The sequence below is a fragment of the Schistocerca cancellata genome, chromosome 5 (genome assembly GCF_023864275.1).
Source record: "Schistocerca cancellata isolate TAMUIC-IGC-003103 chromosome 5, iqSchCanc2.1, whole genome shotgun sequence".
Classification (NCBI taxonomy): Eukaryota; Metazoa; Arthropoda; class Insecta; order Orthoptera; family Acrididae; genus Schistocerca; species Schistocerca cancellata.
The window spans coordinates 173754033-173775752 of NC_064630.1; the positions used below are offsets into that span (position 1 = coordinate 173754033).

Genomic DNA, 21720 nt, shown 5'->3' on the forward strand with positions numbered 1-21720 from the left:
TTCATTAGCAGAGTTGTTTTTCAAAGTAGCGAAGATGAACAATTGCTCATAGCTCTTAAGGTATGCATTCCAGAGCAAGTTTACTTGACTTTTTTGTTTCGAATGATCGTTCCTGTCATATCCCTGAATATTGACCATCACTTCTGAAACACCCTGTGTAGCAGTCATCAAATAAAATGTTGTTTTAACCCAAATATTCCCTTAACTTCCTCCAAATTGTATTGCAGCTCACAGTACTATGAAGTATACTTACCGTTTAGTGCAGAAACTAAAGCAGGAGGGCATTTCCTATATACAAGAAGTAGGAACTACCTCAAATCATTGGTCTACAAATCAACTATACATATTTGTTTGCCCTTGTCCAAGGTTATTATCATTTGCACAATATTAACTGGAACTATTAAAACTGTCTCTCAACATCAGGAGCTTTCAGATATGTGTAGTTCTACCATATATTCACATCTTTTACAAGCTTATACACATATTAGTCACATTAAATTTTAATGTTGCTAATATGATCACACTGCCACAAAACACACTAATTTAAAGAATAATCCACTTGATAGAACTAAAACACAGATACACATAATGTAATGGGAATGGAACACTAAAAGTAATTGACCAGTGATTCATTTGTTTCATCTTGTGTACAGTAGACAATCACGGACTAGTCTGACTATGTATCGCATATAGTCAAAGCTTTTAATGGTAATCTTCATTTTAAGGCAGCTTCCTGACAATGAAATGTCAAGTATGCCTGACACTCCTACAGTAACTTACAAATAGATACAGGTGTATGTACCAGATGAATGGTAAATATATAGTGATAATAATGTATTAATAAGTGAGAAGAATTTTCTTTAGAGTTACGTGAAGAGAGCCCACTCTGGAACAGGTTTTCCGTAATTCTCATATTTTCTTTGCTGCTCTACTACACTGGTACTGAAATTTTGGAAAAAAGTTGTGTATAAAAATGTGTCAAATACCCACCATAGCACCTAAGTTGCAAAATAGTCACTGTCATGAGCATTGTAATGTGTCAACAGCTTCGATTTCTATTGTAACAAAAGCTCAACTGAAGCATGCTGGCAGTGCTAATCTAATTCTTTTAATTTTTCTAGAAATAAAAGGGTCTGAAACTATCTGAAGCATATTTAATGCTGAAGTAATGTTATTCTGCATCTACACCCATACTTTGCAAATAACTGTGAAGTGCACACCAACTGTACCATGCACATCCAATATCCAAATAAGTTCCAGGACTGATTTTATTCCTGGTGTATAAGCAACATCAACACAATAACTACAGTGGAGGTTTGAACAAAGACCTGTACACAGGAGACATGCAATCTACCAGTCAGTTGTGAACAGGCAGTTTTAAGTAGTGTTCTTGAAGCTGTAGTACGTCAACATTGTTGTGTCACACACTGTAATGGAGTAACATCTTTAAATCGTGTTTAATATCCAAAAGGTTTTGAAGATGAGAAAACTGTGTGCAATGTTTGTCCCATACACCTTTACTTCTGAAAAAAGCATTGATGCATGGACACCTGCCATAACTTGATTGAAATGCAAATCACGGACAATTCTTTTATGGAAAAACTCTGCATTGTCAATGGGACTTGATGTTGTCAATGCAAACCTATTACAAAATGACGAAGTGGAGAAATTCACATAAAGGGTCAACACTTCGATGACATAACAGATATACCTGCCAATGTGATGTGTGAGCTGAACAACATCAAGAAGGAGAACATTTCTGACAGTTTCGCATGGTCATATCAATACTCTAAGCATTGTAGTCCAGTGGGGGAGGCTATGAAGAACAACTGAAGCATTAAAACGACCATTTTAGCTTGCTCTCTTCTCTCTCTCTCTCTCTCTCTCTCTCTCTCTCTCTCTCTCTCAATTAATCCAGTCTTGAAACTTTTGGGGCTCACAGGGTATTAGCGTTTCTTCTCATTCTTCACTTATGGAGCACAAGAAGAGTTACTGTCTAAATGTCTCTGTGTCCAATGTAATTCATAATCCCTATGGGAACAATATGTAGCGGGGCGTACTTAATTCTGATTCTTGAAACTTTGTAAGCACACTTTTCAAGATAGACAGCATCTATCCTTTACCACCTTTCAGCACAGTTTTTTCAGTATATCCATGATGCTATTCTGCTAGTCAAAATAAACCTGTGTCCATTTGTGCGGCCTTTCATTGTACATGTTCCGTTTCTCTTGTCTGAAAACATTTTCACAGAATCCTACTTCAACAATATCAGCAGTGAAGTGATATCATTTGTGTTGTTGTTGTTGTTGTTTTCAGTCCTGAGACTGGTTCAATGCAGCTCTCCGTGCTACTCTATCCTGTGCAAGCTTCTTCATCTCTCAGTACCTACTGCAACCTACATCCTTCTCAATCTGCTTAGTGTATTCACCTCTTGGTCTCCCTCTACGATTTTTAGCCTCCACACTGCCCTCCAATGCTAAATTTGTGATCCCTTGATGCCTCAGAACAGGTCCTACCAACCGGTCCCTTCTTCTAGTCAAGTTGTGCCACAAACTCCTCTTTTCCCCAATTCTATTCAATACCTCCTCATTAGTTATGTGATCTACCCATCTAATCTTCAGCATTCTTCTGTAGCACCACATTTCAAAAGCTTCTATTCTCTTCTTGTCCAAACTATTTATCGTCCATGTTTCACTTCCATGCATGGCTACATTCCACACAAATACTTTCAGAAACGACTTCCTGACACTTAAATCTATACTCAATGTTAACAAATTTCTCTTCTTCAGAAACGCTTTCCTTGCCATTGCCAGTCTACATTTTATATCCTCTCTACTTCGACCATTATCAGTTATTTTGCTCCCAAAATAGCAAAACTCACTTACTACTTTAAGCGTCTCATTTCCTAATCTAATTCCCTCAGCATCACCAGACATAATTCAACTACATTCCATTATTACATCGTTGTTACAACAATAAATTTTCTAATTATTTTTTATAGTCTAATACAAATTCCTAAATAATATCAACTTGATGGAACCCCTACAATACCTGGTTTAACTGATAAGCTATGAAACTGATTTTCCACTAGAGTTGTCCTATATACTATGTATTGCAGTAAGCAGAACACTTACTGACAAACAGAGTTCTCTTAAGTTAATTTGCTAACAAAACTTTACATGTTCATAACAATGGCAATTACTCGGAGCTTTTTTTAGGATATTAAACCCCATCCCACATACTAAAAAATACAAAATAGTGCCAAATTATGTAACAGTACTTTCATCTGGAGCAATGTTTCACTTCACTTCAGTGGACAACAATGAAATCAGTTATTTCACCACTTAGTAACACGAACTTGTACACAGTTATAGGTGAATCGCTGAGGGTGTTGAGGGAGTACAAGGTGAATACATCTCCATAGATGACAAATTGTTCATCCTGAATCAATACACAACATGAGAAACAATAAAATTTCATTACAAACACCTGCATCTTTAATGAAGTACCTTCAAGTAACACATTCAAAATGTAAACAAATTTAATTTTTATTAAATGTCTCACAATTGTATTATCATCATAAAGACAAATGGTATTAGTCGACCACAATATTACTGCACCAGGGAGTGAGGACGCTTCGATTGGCTATCACGAGTTTTTATCGTGGTGTGTCATGAGGACATGGTGAACCACTTGACAGTATATGCACAACTGTCTTGAATCATTAACAGTGTGATGTGTTTTCCTTTGTCACCACAGTACTTGTTTACTCTAACATCACTGCGTGTTACCAAAAAGGCCACTGGACACCAAGTGCTATAATATTGTGGGCAAGTAATACATCATGCTGATATGGGTTATTGAGAAAAAAATCTTAAATAGTATAAGTGGTGAACAAACCATGCATGCGAACTAAGGGTACAAAGTACATACAAATGTCAAGCTGTCAATAAGAAAAATGATGTGAGGCTAATAAGTAACAAAGTCAAAAATAACTTTGAATTTGTAATTTATTTATCATCATCAAAATATTACAAGAGATTAGAATTAATGTGTTAAAGCTAATCATGTAGTGAAGCTAATGTCTTAATCTAATCACCAATCTATAGTTTTCATTGCACAATATTATTTTCTAGTTCACAATTATAACAGTGAAATTAATTTTAAACTTAACATTAAGAAGTACAAGTAATAAGTAGCTCTTTAAAGAAGTGAAGTGGTTTTTTTTTAATGTTGGCACTCTACTACTTTTAACTGTTGCTCTAAGAACACACTATTATCTAAATGCTCTAATGAATGCAAGGAAAAATCCAGAACTATAGCAGCAAATTGCTACAATGGAAAGAGTTACTATATATACTACTGGCTCCGAAAGATTGAGCATTTCTGTATCTTTCACATGCATTTTGACCTACCACCATTAGGTGAGTAATTTTTTTTTATCTAAACATATATTTTCAAATGTTGGTTATTTCTGCTGGTGTATTTAATACTTTTGCTGTTGATGTAGTTACATTTGTGTTTCTTATACAGTGTATTTGCGTAAGACCTTTGCAAGAATCTTACTGAAGTCTGTAGTACTGGCAGAATGCCAACTTTTTTCTGACAATGTAGGCGGCAATTTGATCAGAAGTTTCCATTTACTAATAGTATTGCTATAGTTTGTTTTTAGTTTGTGGCCAGAAGTATTTCTCATTTGACCATCTACACCTTTAAATTTTATTTGTACATTAATTTTATAAGCATACACTACTGAACAATGCTCAATCATTTTCATCTTCTCACACACTACTTCTAGTGGAATATCATTGGTGTTATAAGCAGAAATGTGTAGCATAAGCTGTGATATGCCCATGAGGAAGTGAACAGGGGCGGACAGGCAGGCAAGTACCCCTTGCATCATCCACTTTAAAAACAGAGCTGCGTCAAATGGCACACACTTGTTAACTTGTGCCTATAGGAACTGGTTTCCATTCCTGTCAGCAACACATCTCATGATGATTTTGTCAATGCCTTCTGAAACACTTCAGCATCACTGTTGCTACTACCATTACACTCACTGTTGTTATTACTGCTTACCTATAAACTAATAGTGAACTGGTTTGTCATTGTCATGGCAATACGGTAATTAAGTTACTGATACTGATTTTCAGATGTTCAACAGCATGGTTATCAGCACCCTTACCAAATATGACTATGATTTTAGCGGTCTTCTTGGATAAATGCCCATGGTACCACATATACATATGTAGATGTAGATATAGATATAAGACACTTTAACAACTGTCTGTCAATGACAATACACAAAGCAGCTGATTATCTATATAATAAAAGAATACTAAGAATTACTCATGGGTGCTAGCACATCTTCATACACATTCATGCACTTCCCTCTTACTTTAATAAAACTATGTATCAGTCAAGATATAAACTACTAAATAAGACAAGATAATATAATGAAAAGGATAGTTGGTACTCACCATATAGCATTCTGAGATGCTGAGTCACAGATAAGCACAACAAAAAAGACTGTCAAATAAATAAGCTTTTGGCAAAAATGGCCTTAATTGGAATTACAAATCACACACACACACACACACACACACACACACACACACACACACACAATAAATGCAATTCACAGACGCGACCACAGTCTCTGGCTGTCTAAGCCATACTGGCTTACCCAAGAAGATTGCTAAATTTATACATTCATATTCTGCGAGGGTACTGATAATCATGCTGTTGTGCACCTTGAAACCAGTAATACTGATTCATATAGTGAAGCCATTGTCATGTTGATGGCAGACCAGTTCATAATTAGTTTACAAGTAAGCAATAATAACAGTGAGTCTGGCCTCGGTAGCCACAGACAATGGTCATGATGTGTGTGTGTTTAATTCCGATAAAAGCCTTTTTGGCAAAAAGCTTATTTATTTGACAGTCTTTTTGTTGTGCCTACCTGCAACTCAGCATCTCCTCTGTATGGTGAGGATCAACTATCCTTTTCGTAATATTGTCGTTATTCCATCCTGGATTTCCCATTGCTTAAATACGACAAAAATTAGCTAAAAAGTGTGAAAGTTTTTTGCCAGGTACATGTGTGTGGCTGACAAAAAAATTTAAAGAAAGGGGAAGAAACGGGGACTATTAGAATACGCAAATGTTAGGTAACAGTTTTATCATGGATGTCAAAATTACTTTAATAAAATCTGAGTCACACTTTATACATGAACATATTTATTAGAACAGAAATGAACACACAGTCAGAATTATAACATTACGATTCAGATAATCATGGTGGGTTTTATCACTAACTAAAAAAGGGTGAACTCTCAACTCAGACACATTGAAGTAACCAATCCATTAATTCTTTAAGGAATCCTGACAACACACAAAACCTTAATACTATTTCCACATTTCTTCCATAGTTATTTAAAACAGAGGGTGAATTGTTATTAAAAATTGCTGTCTTCTTGTAAAATACAATATACCAACACTGGCATACCACTAGGACTGCATAGACATTTTGCCTGTGTCAGAACAATGCCCTATTATCAGTTATGTTAAAGTTGTTTCTTTTCACCTCTGTGACAAATGATGTTCAGCATGGCAAAGCTGTTCACTTCATGAGTCTCAGTTTGTTATTTTGTACCTCTAGCTACTATTTGACCAATGCCACCTCCCCCCCCCCCAACCCCTCACACACACACACACACACACACACACACACACACACACACACACACGTAAACAACTGCTACATTTCAGTGCACATCTAAAACTTCGTAAAAGGCTGTGTTAAAAATAAAATTTGGTGTAGTAGATTTCATGCACAAAAAGCTGGTAGTATTAAAGACTGGATGGTGAGAACAGCAGCTGGGCCATATTTTGCTATGTGATTTAATGGAAGTTGGCTAGAGCATTTTGGGCCAATATGATATTTTCAGGTACTTCCGTCTTTCTGGAGCTTGCCAAGGAGTCAAACCTGATTAAATAAAGCATATGAACGTATTTTGCTCAGAATGCATCACTCTGGTTCGAAACCAATAGCTTTTTCAATCTAGGAACATCATTTCAATTTTGTTTTCTCTATACATGACACTGCAAATAACATATCTGAAGAGCAAGAGTCAAGTTTCACACAGCAGAGGTTTTCAGAATCCATGCTGATTTCCATGGAGAAAGTTACTTTGTTGTAGGCCTGTCATAATGTTTGAAACAGAACATTCACTAGTACAGTATTCTAACATAAATTTATGTGAATGACACAGGATTCAGTGCTACTTGCTTTTCCAATCATGGCACACATCTCTCTGCTCAAAGCACCAGCAGTAAATTATGGTGAAGAGTGCACTCAATTAAAAAATTCTGTGTAGAACTTAAAAAAAACTGTGAGAATTAATTTTTTTTCATGCAACATGTAAATTAGAAGCATGTGCAACAATTTGCTTACATCAATGTGGTATTCAACCATGATAAACCAACAAACTAGAGCAAAACTAGAGCAGTCTTTGAACTTTTATGCGTAAAACTTCAAAGAACACTCTAGTTTGTTGGGAAACAAAGGGCAGCATTTCCTGTTGATTGATCTTCTGAGCATTGGTATGTTGTATTTTTGCTGGTCACCTCTGGAAGTGTTTTTTTTTTTTTTAAATTTTGCAAGATGTGTCTTAAGAGTTGAATGGATACAAAATTTTCCCAGTTTTGAGCTCCTTCTACAGGATCTCAATTTACAGCAGTACAAAGCAACTCCAGCACCCCCCCCCCCCCCCATCCCCTCTCTCTCTCTCTCTCTCTCTCTCACACACACACACACACACACACACACACACACACACACACACACACACACACACACACACACACACAGGTCAGTACATGTGTTATTTTTATACTGCTCTGTTTCACGGGGCTATGAAAACAACGTACTATCGAAAAAGAACAAAATGTCTGAAGGTTAGACGGATGTGGTTATTTTGATTGATTTCATGTGTCCATGAGCTTGTGACATATTCCTTGCATACAACATATACTGTTGCTAAAAAAATAATTTAAAGGTGATGGCAGGGCATAAAGTGTTTGCATGCATTTACATTTTGGTTGTCCATGAACAAAGACATGTAGATACAAAAAACTAAAAGAGCTAAGTTCACCACTTCACTCTTTCAGGTGTTCTTGGCTGTTAGTTGTGTTTGAATTCTTTGTTTTTCAGTTATTACTGGAAGAACATTTAATGTAAACTTACTGGTAAGTGACAACCTTCTACTAAACTCTTCAACACCTCTTATAGCAATGCCCGACTGATGGGTTCTTGTTGCTTCAGGATGTGTTCAATCAACTAATTTTTCCTTTTAGTAACATTGTGCCATAAATTTCCTTGTTCCTCCACTCAATTCAGGACATCATCATTAGTTATTCAATCTTGAGAATTCTTTTGTAGCACCACATTTGAAAAGTTTCTATTTTCTTCTTGTCTGAATGTTTATCACCCACCTTTCACTTTCGTTCAAGACCACGCTCAGCAGCTAGAGAATGTGGCCGTGTGTGTGAGTTGCATTTGCATGAGTGTGTATGAGTATGTTCTATCTCCGATGAAGGCCTTGTTGGCCGAAAGCTCATTTTCTGACAGTCATGTTGTGCCTGTCCGCAAATCGGTATCTTCGCTATATGGTGAGTAGCAACTATCTTTTCGCAACACTGCTACATTTCATCCTCGATTTTCCACTCTTATAGACTATAACCTCATTTGAAACCACTATCCGTTCTGTTAAACTGATCTTCCAAGTACTTTGTTGTGTCTGACAGAATTACGACGTCACTGGCAAACCCCGAAATCTTCGTTTCTGCTCCCTGAACCTTCACTCCTGTCCCAAAATGGAGCTAGGTTTCCTTCACGGCTTGCTCAATGTACAGACTGAGTAACACTGACGACAGGTTACAACCCTGTCTGATTGCCTTCTTTTCTGTACAAGTTTTAGGCAACCCTTCCCTCCATACACATTACCCCTGTTATGTTCAAAAATTTCAAAGTGTAGGACACTTCACATTGCCAAAAACCTTTCTCCAAATCTACAACTGCTATAAATATCGGTCTGCCTTTCTTTAACCTATCTTGTAAGATAAGTCCCTTGGTCAATACTGCCTCCTACATTCCTTTGGAACTAACTGATTTCCCTGCCATTGGTCTCTACAAGTTTTTCCATTCTTCTGTAAATAATTTGTATCATGGGTTGCAACCACACTTTATGAATTTCTGCTTTGGTGATATTCACACCTGTCCACAGCTGCCTTTTTTGGAATTGGAATTATTACGTTCTTCTAAAAGTATGAGGATACTTCGCCTGTCTCATAAATCTTCACACCTGGTGGAATAGTTTTGTCGTGGCTGTCTGTCCCTTGTACAACATGCTTTCAGTAATAATACTAAAATGAAGCACTTCAGGGCATACATTTATATTAAATTTCTTACTCATGTGCAATGAAATGGCATAGTTCTTCCAACAATTTTTGTTATGGAATGTGTGTTACCACTTTCATTTATATGACTCCAAAGATCTCTCATTACTTTAAACACAGTACATAACGCTAAAAAACTGGGAATGCATGCGTTATAACCATCTACGTAACTAATCAGTAACATAATGTGGAACTATGACTGGCACATCGTCAGTTAACAACCTAGTACAAAAGCCATGCAACAGCAACTATCACCTGTTACCTGAATGTGTGGTTTCTGCAACAGTATGAACAAATTTTTGCAGTCTTCATTAGAAGTAGCCTTCGGTGCAATAACATCCAATACATCCAATGCTATCTGCATTGAGTTTGATACAGTAGGGTGAAATTTTTCATCCTTTCCATTATTTATAATTTTGTTGTGCACTTTCACCAATGCATGAAGTTCTTTCGACTGTAACAGGCCACTTAAGAAACCAAATTCTTCTTCTGAACTAGGTAATACTTGCCTTGCTTCTTCCAATGACACCAACAACCGAGACAATGCTGTAATTTTATCATAAAATGTGGTCAAAAGTGATTATGACTACTGTAATCACGGCATATTACAGCCACAATTTCAAAATTACCTGGATCCCAGTTCCCATTTGCCATTACTGCTGTCATCCTACATGTAGCTGCTATTGCTGCAACTGTGCCTGAAAATGAATGATAGTAAAAATAGTTGTAAATGACAGTTATCATAGAAATATAAATACAAATTAGAGGTAACTGCGTAGAAAAATGAATAAAAGTTACACAGTGGATCATTCCTGCTCGTTTTTCGTGGTCTGTGTATGATATATGAGCATTATCTGCTTGTAATATTTGTCAGAAACTTGTGCGTTATTTAAATAAGTATCCTGAATTTACCAAGCAGTCTTATTTTTTACGACACAAATTGGGAAAAGTTGTTACATATGGCGTAAACACTGAATCACACTAAAAATGAATATGCTACCACCATCTGTATTTCACATTCACGTATTTTAGCTTTGCCACCTCTCACAAATTACCTCCTGCCAGCCTCACACAGACATTGGGCTATGCTACAGATCAGTGTCACCACAGCTAGATGTTGAGGGGTGGGGGTGAGGGTGGAAGGAGAGGGGCAGCTTTACTACCATACTAGTCCACAAATGCTCTAATTTTTTTATGTTTTACAGACCATTGACTGAAAAATAAGAGACAGCTGCCAAATCAGTTTTGAAATGAATAGTAGAAGGTATGAATCATAGAAGTGAATAACTCAGATGTAGTCCCATACCTGAATACATCTACCACTCCACTAACACGATCAGTGGAAAAGTGAAGAAGGGTCAATCCATATGAAGTGGTCGAGTGATGGTTGGTTGATTTAAATATTTTTTTTATATTACATTGTTCTATATTTGAGAAGTTCAGAACAGTTTTTTTAAAAATAATTTACCTTGCACCTTTATTGGATGGCAGCCAATTTTATCTGCAGGTGCGCAACAATTTTTCAGTCTGGAGACAACAGCGAAAATTTGAATATCTCTGCACTGGGTTAAGTTACAACATTGCAATTGACATGATTGTATTTAGAAAAGTGTCCTCTACAACATTGTCTACTACACAAAATACCCTAAATTCAAAAATAACCAGTCAAAATGACCTCCAAAGTTTGGTATCCAAATTTTCAAAAATCTGCTTTTTAGGCCCAAAAATAACAAACAACGAGTGATTTATGAGAGTCTCTATTTTTCCTACAGTTAGATATCATACACTACTAGCCTCATATAGAGCAAGCACACTTACAAATGTTTCTTGGATTTTTTATGAATTTTTGAAATTTGAAAATTTTCATTTTTTGTAAAATTTGGGGTTTGTTATCTCAGGTGGGACTGAATATAAAAATATGATTTTTGCATAGTTTGTACACCTATATGATAGCAACGTACTGTAAAAATTTCAACATTGATATCTGACTGTGGACAAAGATATGAATTTTTGAAAATGAGGAACTAATTCACATTACTCTACAACTGATCTTATAGCTGAAACTTCCTGGCAGATTAAAACTGTGTGCCCGACCGAGACTCGAACTCGGGACCTTTGCCTTTCATGGGCAAGCGCTCTAACCATCTGAGCTACCGAAGCACGACTCACGCCCGGTACTCACAGCTTTACTTCTGCCAGTACCTCGTCTCCTACCTTCCTGACTTTACAGAAGCTCTCCTGCGAACCTTGCAGAACTAGCACTCCTGAAAGAAAGGATATTGCGGAGACATGGCTTAGCCACAGCCTGGGGGATGTTTCCAGAATGAGATTTTCACTCTGCAGCGGAGTGTGCGCTGATATGAAACTTCCTGGCAGATTAAAACTGTGTGCCCGACCGAGACTCGAACTCGGGACCTTTGCCTTTTGCTTCGGTAGCTCAGATGGTAGAGCGCTTGCCCGCGAAAGGCAAAGGTCCCGAGTTCGAGTCTCGGTCGGGCACACAGTTTTAATCTGCCAGGAAGTTTCATATCAGCGTACACTCCGCTGCAGAGTGAAAATCTCATTCTGGATCTTATAGCTGTTGCCTATTTAAATGGTTTATTGTTTCATTGTAATAAAATTTAATTGTGACATATATTTAGTTAACACCATCACCCAAAATTTATGTAGTTTACTTATTTTCAGTAATGCAATATTAAATAATAGGAGCTTTTGCTCTTATTCTATGGTAATAAAAATGCCCATTTATGTTTAGGTTTACTGTCAATAGAGAAGTACATTATTGCTGGGTGTGGCATTGTAGCAGTACATATTGCTGGGTGTGGCATTGTTGTAGTCAGTCTGATCTGAAACCTCTGTTAGATTGGATGTACATACTTCATCGAGAGTGTAGAATGTGTTACGTGCTTTCTTCTGTGTGTAATTTGTAATTAATTTTGAGAGATTAACAGGAATGCAATAACATGGATGAACAGTGCTCTGTTGGACAGATAGCAAGTGAAGTGTGTCACAAAACAGTTTACGGTTCAGTTTCAAAAAACTTGAAAAATATCACTGACTTCGATGAAGTTAGACAACTATGTTTAAATTTCGAGTAACTTCTTCTGTAACATCAGTGTGCGAGTATCATGAGAAGAAAAATATCCTGAAGTACAACCACATTTTTAGAAGAAAGTGCTGTGATCTACTTAAAGTTCATAAAAAGCCTATTACTGACGGTTTGAGGGATATAAAATTGAACATTTGTCCTTGTTATGTGAGAGTCAAACAGCTTCCCAAGTGAAACATAATGTGATTCCTGGAAATTTCCTGTGCCCATATTGTTACTCAAAAATATTTGTTGTGAATCCAGAACCAGAATCGTGTAACCTTGTTAATGACATTTATATTCCTAATAAGGAAGCTGTTAGCATACTGGATTTTGCTTGTTCTACGTTAGACGTATCTCCTGCTTTGAAAATAATAAAATTAAGAAGCAGAAAAAGAAAAGCAGCTATTCAAAATAAGGTGCAACAAATTTCAGACAAAACTAGAAAAGACTTAGAATCATGCTTCAATAATACAGATCATCATCATCATCACCACCACCACCACCACCACCACCACCACCACCACCACCACCACCACCACCACCACCATCATTTAAGACATTATGCCTTTCAGCATTCAGTCTGGAGCATAGTCCCCCTTATAAAATTCCTCCATGATCCCCTATTCAGTGCTAACATTGGTGCCTCTTCTGATGTTAAGCCAATTACTTCAAAATCATTCTTAACCGAACCCAGGTACCTTCTCCTTGGTCTGCCCCGACTCCTCCTACCCTCTACTGCTGAACCCATGAGTCTCTTTGGTAACCTTGCTTCTCCCATGCGTGTAACATGACCCCACCATCTAAGCCTGTTCGCCCTGACTGCTACATCTATAGAGTTCATTCCCAGTTTTTCTTTGAATTCCTCATTGTGGACACCCTCCGGCCATTGTTCCCATCTACTAGTACCTGCAATCATCCTAGCTACTTTCATATCCGTAACCTCAACCTTATTGATAAGGTAACCTGAATCCACCCAGCTTTCGCTCCCATACAACAAAGTCGGTCGAAAGATTGAACGGTGCACAAGTAACTTAGTCTTGGTACTGACTTCCTTCTTGCACAAGAGAGAAGATCGTAGCTGAGCGCTCACTGCATTAGCTTTGCTACACCTTGCTTCCAGTTCTTTCACTATGTTGCCATCCTGTGAGAATATGCATCCTAAGTACTTGAAACTGTCCACCTGTTCCAACTTTGTTCCTCCTATTTGGCACTCAATCCGTTTATCTCTCTTTCCCACTGACATTACTTTCATTTTGGAGATGCTAATCTTCATACCATAGTCCTTACATTTCTGATCTAGCTCTGAAATATTACTTTGCAAACTTTCAATCGAATCTGCCATCACAACTAAGTCATCCGCATATGAAAGACTGCTTATTTTATGTACACGTATCTTAATCTCACCCAACCAGTCTATTGTTTTCAACATATAATTCATAAATAATATGAACAACAGTGGAGACAGGTTGCAGCCTTAGCTCACCCTTGAAACTACTCTGAACCATGAACTCAATTTACCGTCAACTCTAACTGCTGCCTGACTATCCATGTAAAGACCTTTAATTGCTTGCAAAAGTTTGCCTCTTATTCCATAATCTCGTAGAATAGACAATAACTTCCTCCAAGGAACCCAGTCATATGCCTTTTCTAGATCTATAAAGCATAGATACAATTCCCTGTTCCACTCATAACACTTCTCCATTATTTGCCGTAAGCTAAAGATCTGGCCCTGACAACCTCTAAGAGGCCTAAACCCACACCGATTTTCATCCAATTGGTCCTCAACTAATACTCACACTTTCGTTTCAACAATACCTGAGAAGACTTTACCCACAATGCTGATTAAAGAGATACCTCTGTAGTTGTTACAATCTTTTCTGTTTCCATGTTTAAAGATTGGTGTGATTACTGCTTTTGTCCAGTCTGATGGAACCTGTCCCGACTCCCAGGCCATTTCAATTATCCTGTGTAGCCATTTAAGACCTGACATTCCACTGTATTTGATGAGTTCCGACTTAATTTCATCCACCCCAGCAGCTTTATTGCACTGCAATCTATTGACAATTTTCTCCACTTCCTCAAATGTGATCCTATTTCCATCATCATTCCTATCCCATTGTACATCGAAATCTGAAACATTACCAGAATGGTTTTCCAGCAGCTTGACCCAAAGTCTCCAACCTGTTTCCAAAGTCTTCCCAAGATTTCTTCTTGGATGCTGCAATTATCTGGTTGGCTTTGTTTCTTTCTTCAACATAACTTTTTCTATCTACCTGAGTTCTAATATGTAGTCATTTTTGATACGCCCTTCTTTTTCCTTTTACAGGCTGCCTTGACTGTGTCATTCCACCAAGCTGTTTGCTTCATCCTACCTTTACACATTACTGTTCCAAGCATTCTTTAGCCACTTATAGTACTGTGTCCCTGCACCTTCTCCATTCCTTTTCCAATGACTGTAATTGACTACATTCAACTAACTGGTACCTTACTGAGATCACTGTTATGTACTTGTGCCTGACTTCCTTATCCTGAAGTTTCTCCACTCTTATCTTCCTACATATGGACCTGACCTCCTGCACTTTCAGCCTCACAATACCAATTTCACTGCAGATTAAATAATGATCAGTGCCATCAAAGAATCCCCTGAATGCATGTGTGTCCCTCACAGCCTTCCTGGATTCCTGATCTGTTATTATATAGTCAATGACAGATCTATTCCCCTGCCTTCCCAAGCATACCGGTGAATGTTCTTATGTTTAAAAAAGGAATATGTGATTACTAAGCCCATACTGGCACAGAAAGCCGAGAGTTGTTTCCCGTTCCTGTTGGCCTCCATATTCTCTCCAAATTTACCCATAACCTTTTCATACCCTTCTGTTTGATTTCCAATCTTGGCATTAAAATCACCCATGAGCAGAACACTGTCCTTGTCCTTTACTCTAACAACTACATCACTGAGTGCATCATAAAAACTATCCAACTTATCTTGATCTGTACCTTCACAATGCGAATATACTGACACAATCCTAATTTTCTTGCTAGACACTGTCAAATCTATCCACATCAGTCATTCGTTTACATACCTTATTGCAACTATGCTGAGTTCCATTTCTTCCCTGATGTAAATCCCTACACCCCATTGTGCTACTCCTGCTTTGACTCCTGACAGGTAGACCTTGTATTCTCCCACCTCCTCTTCTTTCTCACTCCTTACCCGAATGTCACTAACAGCTAGAACGTCCAGCCCCATCTTACTTGCAGCCTCTGCCAGCTCTACCTTCCTCCCAGAGCAGCCCCCATTGATATTAATAGCTCCCCATCCCATTACCACTTATTTGCCAAGTCGTATCATAAGAATCCCTGGTTTGTCAGTTAGAGGTGGGACTCCATCACCTCCAAAGGTCCGAGGCATTTTACTCTCATTGTTGCCAGCATCATATTTTGAAGTACCAGGGAAGCAGGTTGCTAGCCTTACTTGCCCTGAGTCCTATTGAGTTTTAGCCCCAACGGTTGAGGGACTAACCGGTGGATTTGGTAGTCTTTGCCGTATAGCATAAAGGTGACCACGACTCAGAATATGTCAGAGATGCCCAGCCTTATTCCAAAGTAACTGGTAACCCGACTGTCGGGACCACTTACTTGGCCACTCATATGTTGCCCGTGGTTCATGAACTAGGACATGACAACAGGAACCCACACCATGAACCACTAATAATACAGATACCAACATTATTTCTAAAGAAGAACAAAACCTACCACCAGCATCATCTGACACTGAATGTTTGAGCTTAATAGAGAAATTAAAAATTAAATGTTCAGTGACGTCTAAAGAGAAAAAAGTTAAAATTTTAAGTTTGCTCCCTGACTCATGGTCAAGAGAAAAAATAGTTAATGAATTCGACGTTTCTAATTGTTTGGTTAAACTAACCGAAAAATTAGTTCAAGAGCAAGGCATTCTTCCAGTTTTAGGAAAGAAGAAAGGAGTAGGTAAAAGTGAAGAAACAATTAAGAAGATCCAGCAGTTTTTTGAAGATGATGAAAACAGTAGAATGTGCCCAGGTTGCAAAGATAGCAAAAGAGTTGTTATAAATGGAGTTAAAGTAACAAAGTAGAAAGCTGTCAAATATAAATCAACTATATGCAGCTTTCAAAAATTCTCATTCCAAATGCAAAACTGGAAGGTCAAAATTTTGTGACCTCCACCCTAAGTGGTGTATTTTGGCTGGTTCCTCAGGTACACAATCCGTATGTGTTTGTTTATATCATCAAAATGTCAAACAAATGATTGCATGTGCAAAACTCAAAGTGTTACTACATTATTTAATGGTCTGTGACGCTAATAGTTATGACTGCATGACGAGTTAGTGTAATAAATGCCCTGGTAAGTAAACCGTTATTGAATTGTTAGAGTATTTGGAATCTTTAACTGATAACTTACAAAAACTGATATGTCACCACTATGTTTCTAAAACATAAAGTAAGTTTTTGAAGGACTTCATGAAACTGAAGTGCATAGTGCTAGCTGATTTTGCAGAAAATTTTACATTTGTGATTCAGGATGCAATACAAGGGTACCACTGAATCAATTACCAGGCAACAGTGCATCCATTTATTCTGTACTTTAAAAATGAGAAATATGAAGTTTGCATTTCTTCAATTTGCATTGTAAGTGACTACTTGGAGCACAATACTTTGGCTGTACATGTTTCAAAAGTATGCAATAAATTACATAAAAGAAAACTTTCCCACGGTTGAGAAGCCGATATACTTTTCAGATGGCATTGGTAGTCAGTATGAGAACAACAAGAATTTTCCAATGCTGTGCAACCACAAAGTAGACTTTGGGTTGGAGTCTGAAAGGCACTTTTCTGCGTCTTGCCACAGTAAAAATGCATTTAATGGAGTAGGAGGCACAACAAAATGTGAAAAAGTAAAACCAGCCTACAAAGACCAACCATAGACCAAATTCTCACTGTGCAGGACATGAATGTCTTTTGCAAGGATAATATTAAAGGCATTACCTATTTTCTGATCAAGAAAGAAGTGGTTCTGCATATGAAAACAACACTTCAAACCAGATTTGAAAACTGTATAGCAATAAAAGGAACAAGGCATTTCCACAAATTCCTTGGCATTGCAGAAAACTTAGATGCTATGTAACATCAGAAACAGAAATTTACGAGGATCATTGTGTCAGTAAAATTACATCTCTGTCTTTAACGTTGAATGACACGGTGGCCTGTGTATATGATGGAAGTGGTGGCTTGCAGAGGTTGAAAGAATAAGTTTGGAAAACAATGATGTTTTGTGCATTTTTACCACTCTGCTGGCCCAAGAACATAATTCAAGAAATCTACTAGTGACAAAAGTTTGGATACCAATGAAAAATGTTTTAAGGAAACATTCAGTGCTCAAACTTACCACAGCAACTGGGAGGTATTATTCTATACCACAGAAGCTGTCTGAAGAATTAAGTGTTCTTAACATTCACCACCAGGTTTAGGAACAGTCATCTCGAAGGATGTTAATTGAAAATATTTATTTTTAAGTGTGCCAAAATAATATAAATGATAATTTCAGTGATGTTTCCACTTTTTGTATATAATTCAGTACCTTACTTCAATAATAATTGATTATATCCTGCCAATATCACACATGAATAGCCAATAGCCATAAGCTCAGTTGTAGAGTAATGTGAATTAGGTCCTCATTTTCAAAAACTCGTATCTTTGTTCACAGTCAGATATCAATGTTGAAATTTTTACAGTACCTTGCTATCATATAGGTGTAAAAACTGTGCAAGAATCATTTTTATATTCAATCCCAACTGAGATAACTAACCCCAAATTTTACAAAAGATGAAAATTTTCAAATTTCAAAAATTCATAAAAAATTAAGGAAACATTTGTGTTCTTGCTCTATATGAGGCTAGTAGTGTCTGATATCTAACTATAGGAAAAATATAGACTCTCATAAATCACTCCTTGTGTTATTTTTTGGGCCTAAAAAGTGGATTTTTTGAAAATTTGGATACCAAACTTTGGAGGTCATTTTGACTGGTTATTTTTGAATTTAGGGTATTTTGTGATATAGACAATGTTGTAGAGAACACCAAAAACAATCATTTCAATTGCAATGTTGTAACTTAACCCAGTGTCAAGATATTCATATTTTTGCTAACATCCCTAAACTGAAACATCATTGCATGCTTACAAACAAAAATGGCTGCCATTCAGTAAAGGTGAAAGTAATATTTTTTTAAAAACTGTTTTGAACTTCTCAATTACAGGGCAATCACAAATAAAAAATTAAAATATTTAAAAATGGTCAAGCAACCTAGTGAATTTTTATTGGAACACAATACAAACCAACTGTGATTTTCAAATACAAAACAATTATTATTTGATCAAGTAAATAAAGAAACACTACTGACAATCATGAAATTTGTTACCTTGTTCCAGAACAAACCAATGAAATCAACAAATTCATGACCTATAGAAGGATGGATACAGAAAGCAGAGCTCACTCACACATCCCTCCTGAATAAAGTTCATAAAGTCAACCACTGCACCATGTAACGCCAGTGTCCATGCCACGAGCACAAAGACAACAGAATGTACAGCAAAAGTTAAAGACTTATGCTGTTAGAACATAAACTCCTTGAACATATAAGAAACTGAGGTATTTCAACACTGTTCTGTGTGAAGAGCTTGATTATGAAATGTTAAGCACATTTTGCATGAAGACACAAAGTTGCAGAACATACTTCTTGAAACCAGCATTGTAACACTCATTTCGTAAATGTCTACATGGTGACATGAGTGTACTTTTTAGTTTCTGCATTTTATGAGTACCAAAGCACTATTTTTGTCTCAAAAATGAAAGTTGTGTCTCATAAATTGGTAATGGCAGAGTTCAGGCCAGTTGGTCTGAAACAATTATAAAAGAAAGAGAAAAAATAGTTTTAGTTCTTGCTAGACAAAGAGGAGTGATCACTCAGGTGCTCAACAATAAAACTACTTCAACTACCAAACCAGAGCAATCCATAGATCTTAACAATGTTCAAGACATTGTAAGGAAAGAAAACACTAAAGCATCAAGCATTTTCTATTTCCACTGTTAGCTCCGCATCCTTTGGATAGCTTCCGCATATGTGTCGCTGTGCCATTAGTGAAGTCTCTTCAGGATGGCTTCATATTGACTTTACATTTACATAAGCTTCCAAATGCAGAAAGGGAACTTCATAAATCTCAAGATGTCTTACTACTTCTTACAGGATTATTTTGGCCAGTAACTCCAAAACCATCATGTCTTCAATGTTCATATCACAAACAGTTGTCTCACACTTTGTTTGCGTAATAATTAACATCCCACGAACACCCATGCAAAGTGAAACTGCCCAAAAACCAACAACTTTCTCTGTTTCCCACTCCCCTGAACTACCACCTAACGTAAAAATATACCCCACTACACTTTTCATATCATGAAAATTGGAATGCCCTGTAACAATAGTTTTGCCCACAATTTTTGCCACTGTAGACCACACAGATGTGCAGTAATTGCAACCATGTCAACTAGGCATTACAGTACCATTGAGGGACAGTTTCATTTGAAACCCATGAAATACAATTTGGAGCTTGACCTTTAAAGATGCAACATTTCACCACAGATGTGCTAAGTACTCTAAGCTTATCATGATCTTGAAACATACCACTTTAGAGGTACCCAACTACAACAAAGCAACCTTTGAGGACCTGTTTGACAGAACAAGGTAAGACAAGGCGAGGAGGAGAAAATACCGTTTGTTAATAAATGTCATTAAGGATTGTCTACTCCCTCCCACTATTAATATCTCTCTACATTTTATAGCAATATGTCCTTTCAAAGTAGTTCACTGATCTCAAAAAAATACAGCTTTCTAAATGCATCTATATAAATGATATTACATACAACCGAAAAATTCATAAGGAAATTACTACTGGTTCATGCCTTACAGTAATGCATTATACGACATAAAACTACTTCTATATGAAAAATCATTCTCAGACTACAAGAAATAATGATGTTATGCCTCCTGTTCATCAAGATATTTTAGCATACATCCCAATATATGAGAATGAAAATCTTCAAAAGTCTAAAATTATAGATTTACTGAAGAAGCAGCTACGTGAGCCTCTGATATAAAAATGGCATCACTCATTGGAATAGTTCATGAAAGACTAAGTATCATTGATCATTAACATTACGAAAATATAACTTTTCTGTCTCAAGGAAAAAGTATTAAACGTGAAATACTGCTCATTTCATTAACTATAATTTTATGAATATACATTACCTCACTACTTCTGACATGTCTCTTGTAGCGAAATCACATAATTAAAAACAGTACGTTATGAGACGAATACATCATTATTTACAATTCGGTACCGATCACTAGTGGGTCACACGGTAGTCCTTATGAAATAAACAACTTTTATTCTAATTTGGTTGTTCCACGTAGTGCGCCAATGATCAAATCAATTCACCGATTTTTTACTGGTGTTCCTTTAAGTATGCAAGAGCTATTTTCAGCAGTGTTGCACTTGGGAAAGCATTTTCAATGCTGAAGTTCCACATTCTTTGACCTACAATCCCGGACAATGCAGCATCCGTCAAAGCACACACTGACTCTATCGGGGTTTTTATCAAAAGTCGCTAATGTCTATCGTAGCAGAATTTGTATTTTTGCTTAAAAAACCTAAATTTTACAGACCTTATTCATTATGCCGGAGGAACATCAGCGACAGCATTCTTTCCATACGGAAATATTCATCATGGAAAATACCGTACTAGGTTTCACCCCGTTAATAGACTACATACAATAGAAACTTATCTTTACCTATCAAAGGATATCCATGAAAATTGCAAACTGCAACGATATTTTTCTCCTTGCAAATTATTCTCAACCGTTCAACGCAGCCATATTGTTTTGGATGAGTGCCAACATATGCCGTAACAAGACGTCAAGTTCGATATAAAAGTAAATTTCCAAGTCGCAACACTTTTCTTACAAAAACTTCAATTCATATACAATTTACGGGGCAGCAGTAGCCCATATCATGGACTGAAACTTGTTCCTCGTAACATAATGCCCGCTTACATTCCCCTTTTGCGATATACATATTTCGTTC

The 21720-nt window shown here is 37.0% G+C and overlaps 1 protein-coding gene across 13 annotated transcripts in view; it reads right to left on the bottom strand.

The window, feature by feature from the left end:
- Positions 1–21523, bottom strand: part of LOC126189034 (MAGUK p55 subfamily member 7) — a 265575-nt gene extending 244052 nt beyond the window's left edge. For 11 of the 13 annotated variants that reach the window (XM_049930877.1, XM_049930869.1, XM_049930876.1 and 8 more), the window contains exons 1-3: positions 21429–21523; positions 10089–10157; positions 9722–10005 (exon numbers count right to left, since the gene is read on the bottom strand). In XM_049930877.1, coding sequence (XP_049786834.1) covers positions 9722–10005; positions 10089–10125 — 321 coding nt within the window. In that variant the 5' untranslated portion in view covers positions 10126–10157; positions 21429–21523. Of the gene's footprint in view, positions 1–9721; positions 10006–10088; positions 10158–20885; positions 21102–21302 lie in introns of those variants that run through there. The other 2 variants (XM_049930865.1, XM_049930866.1) reach the window with 2 other exon arrangements.
- Between the last annotated feature and the right edge of the window lie 197 nt (positions 21524–21720).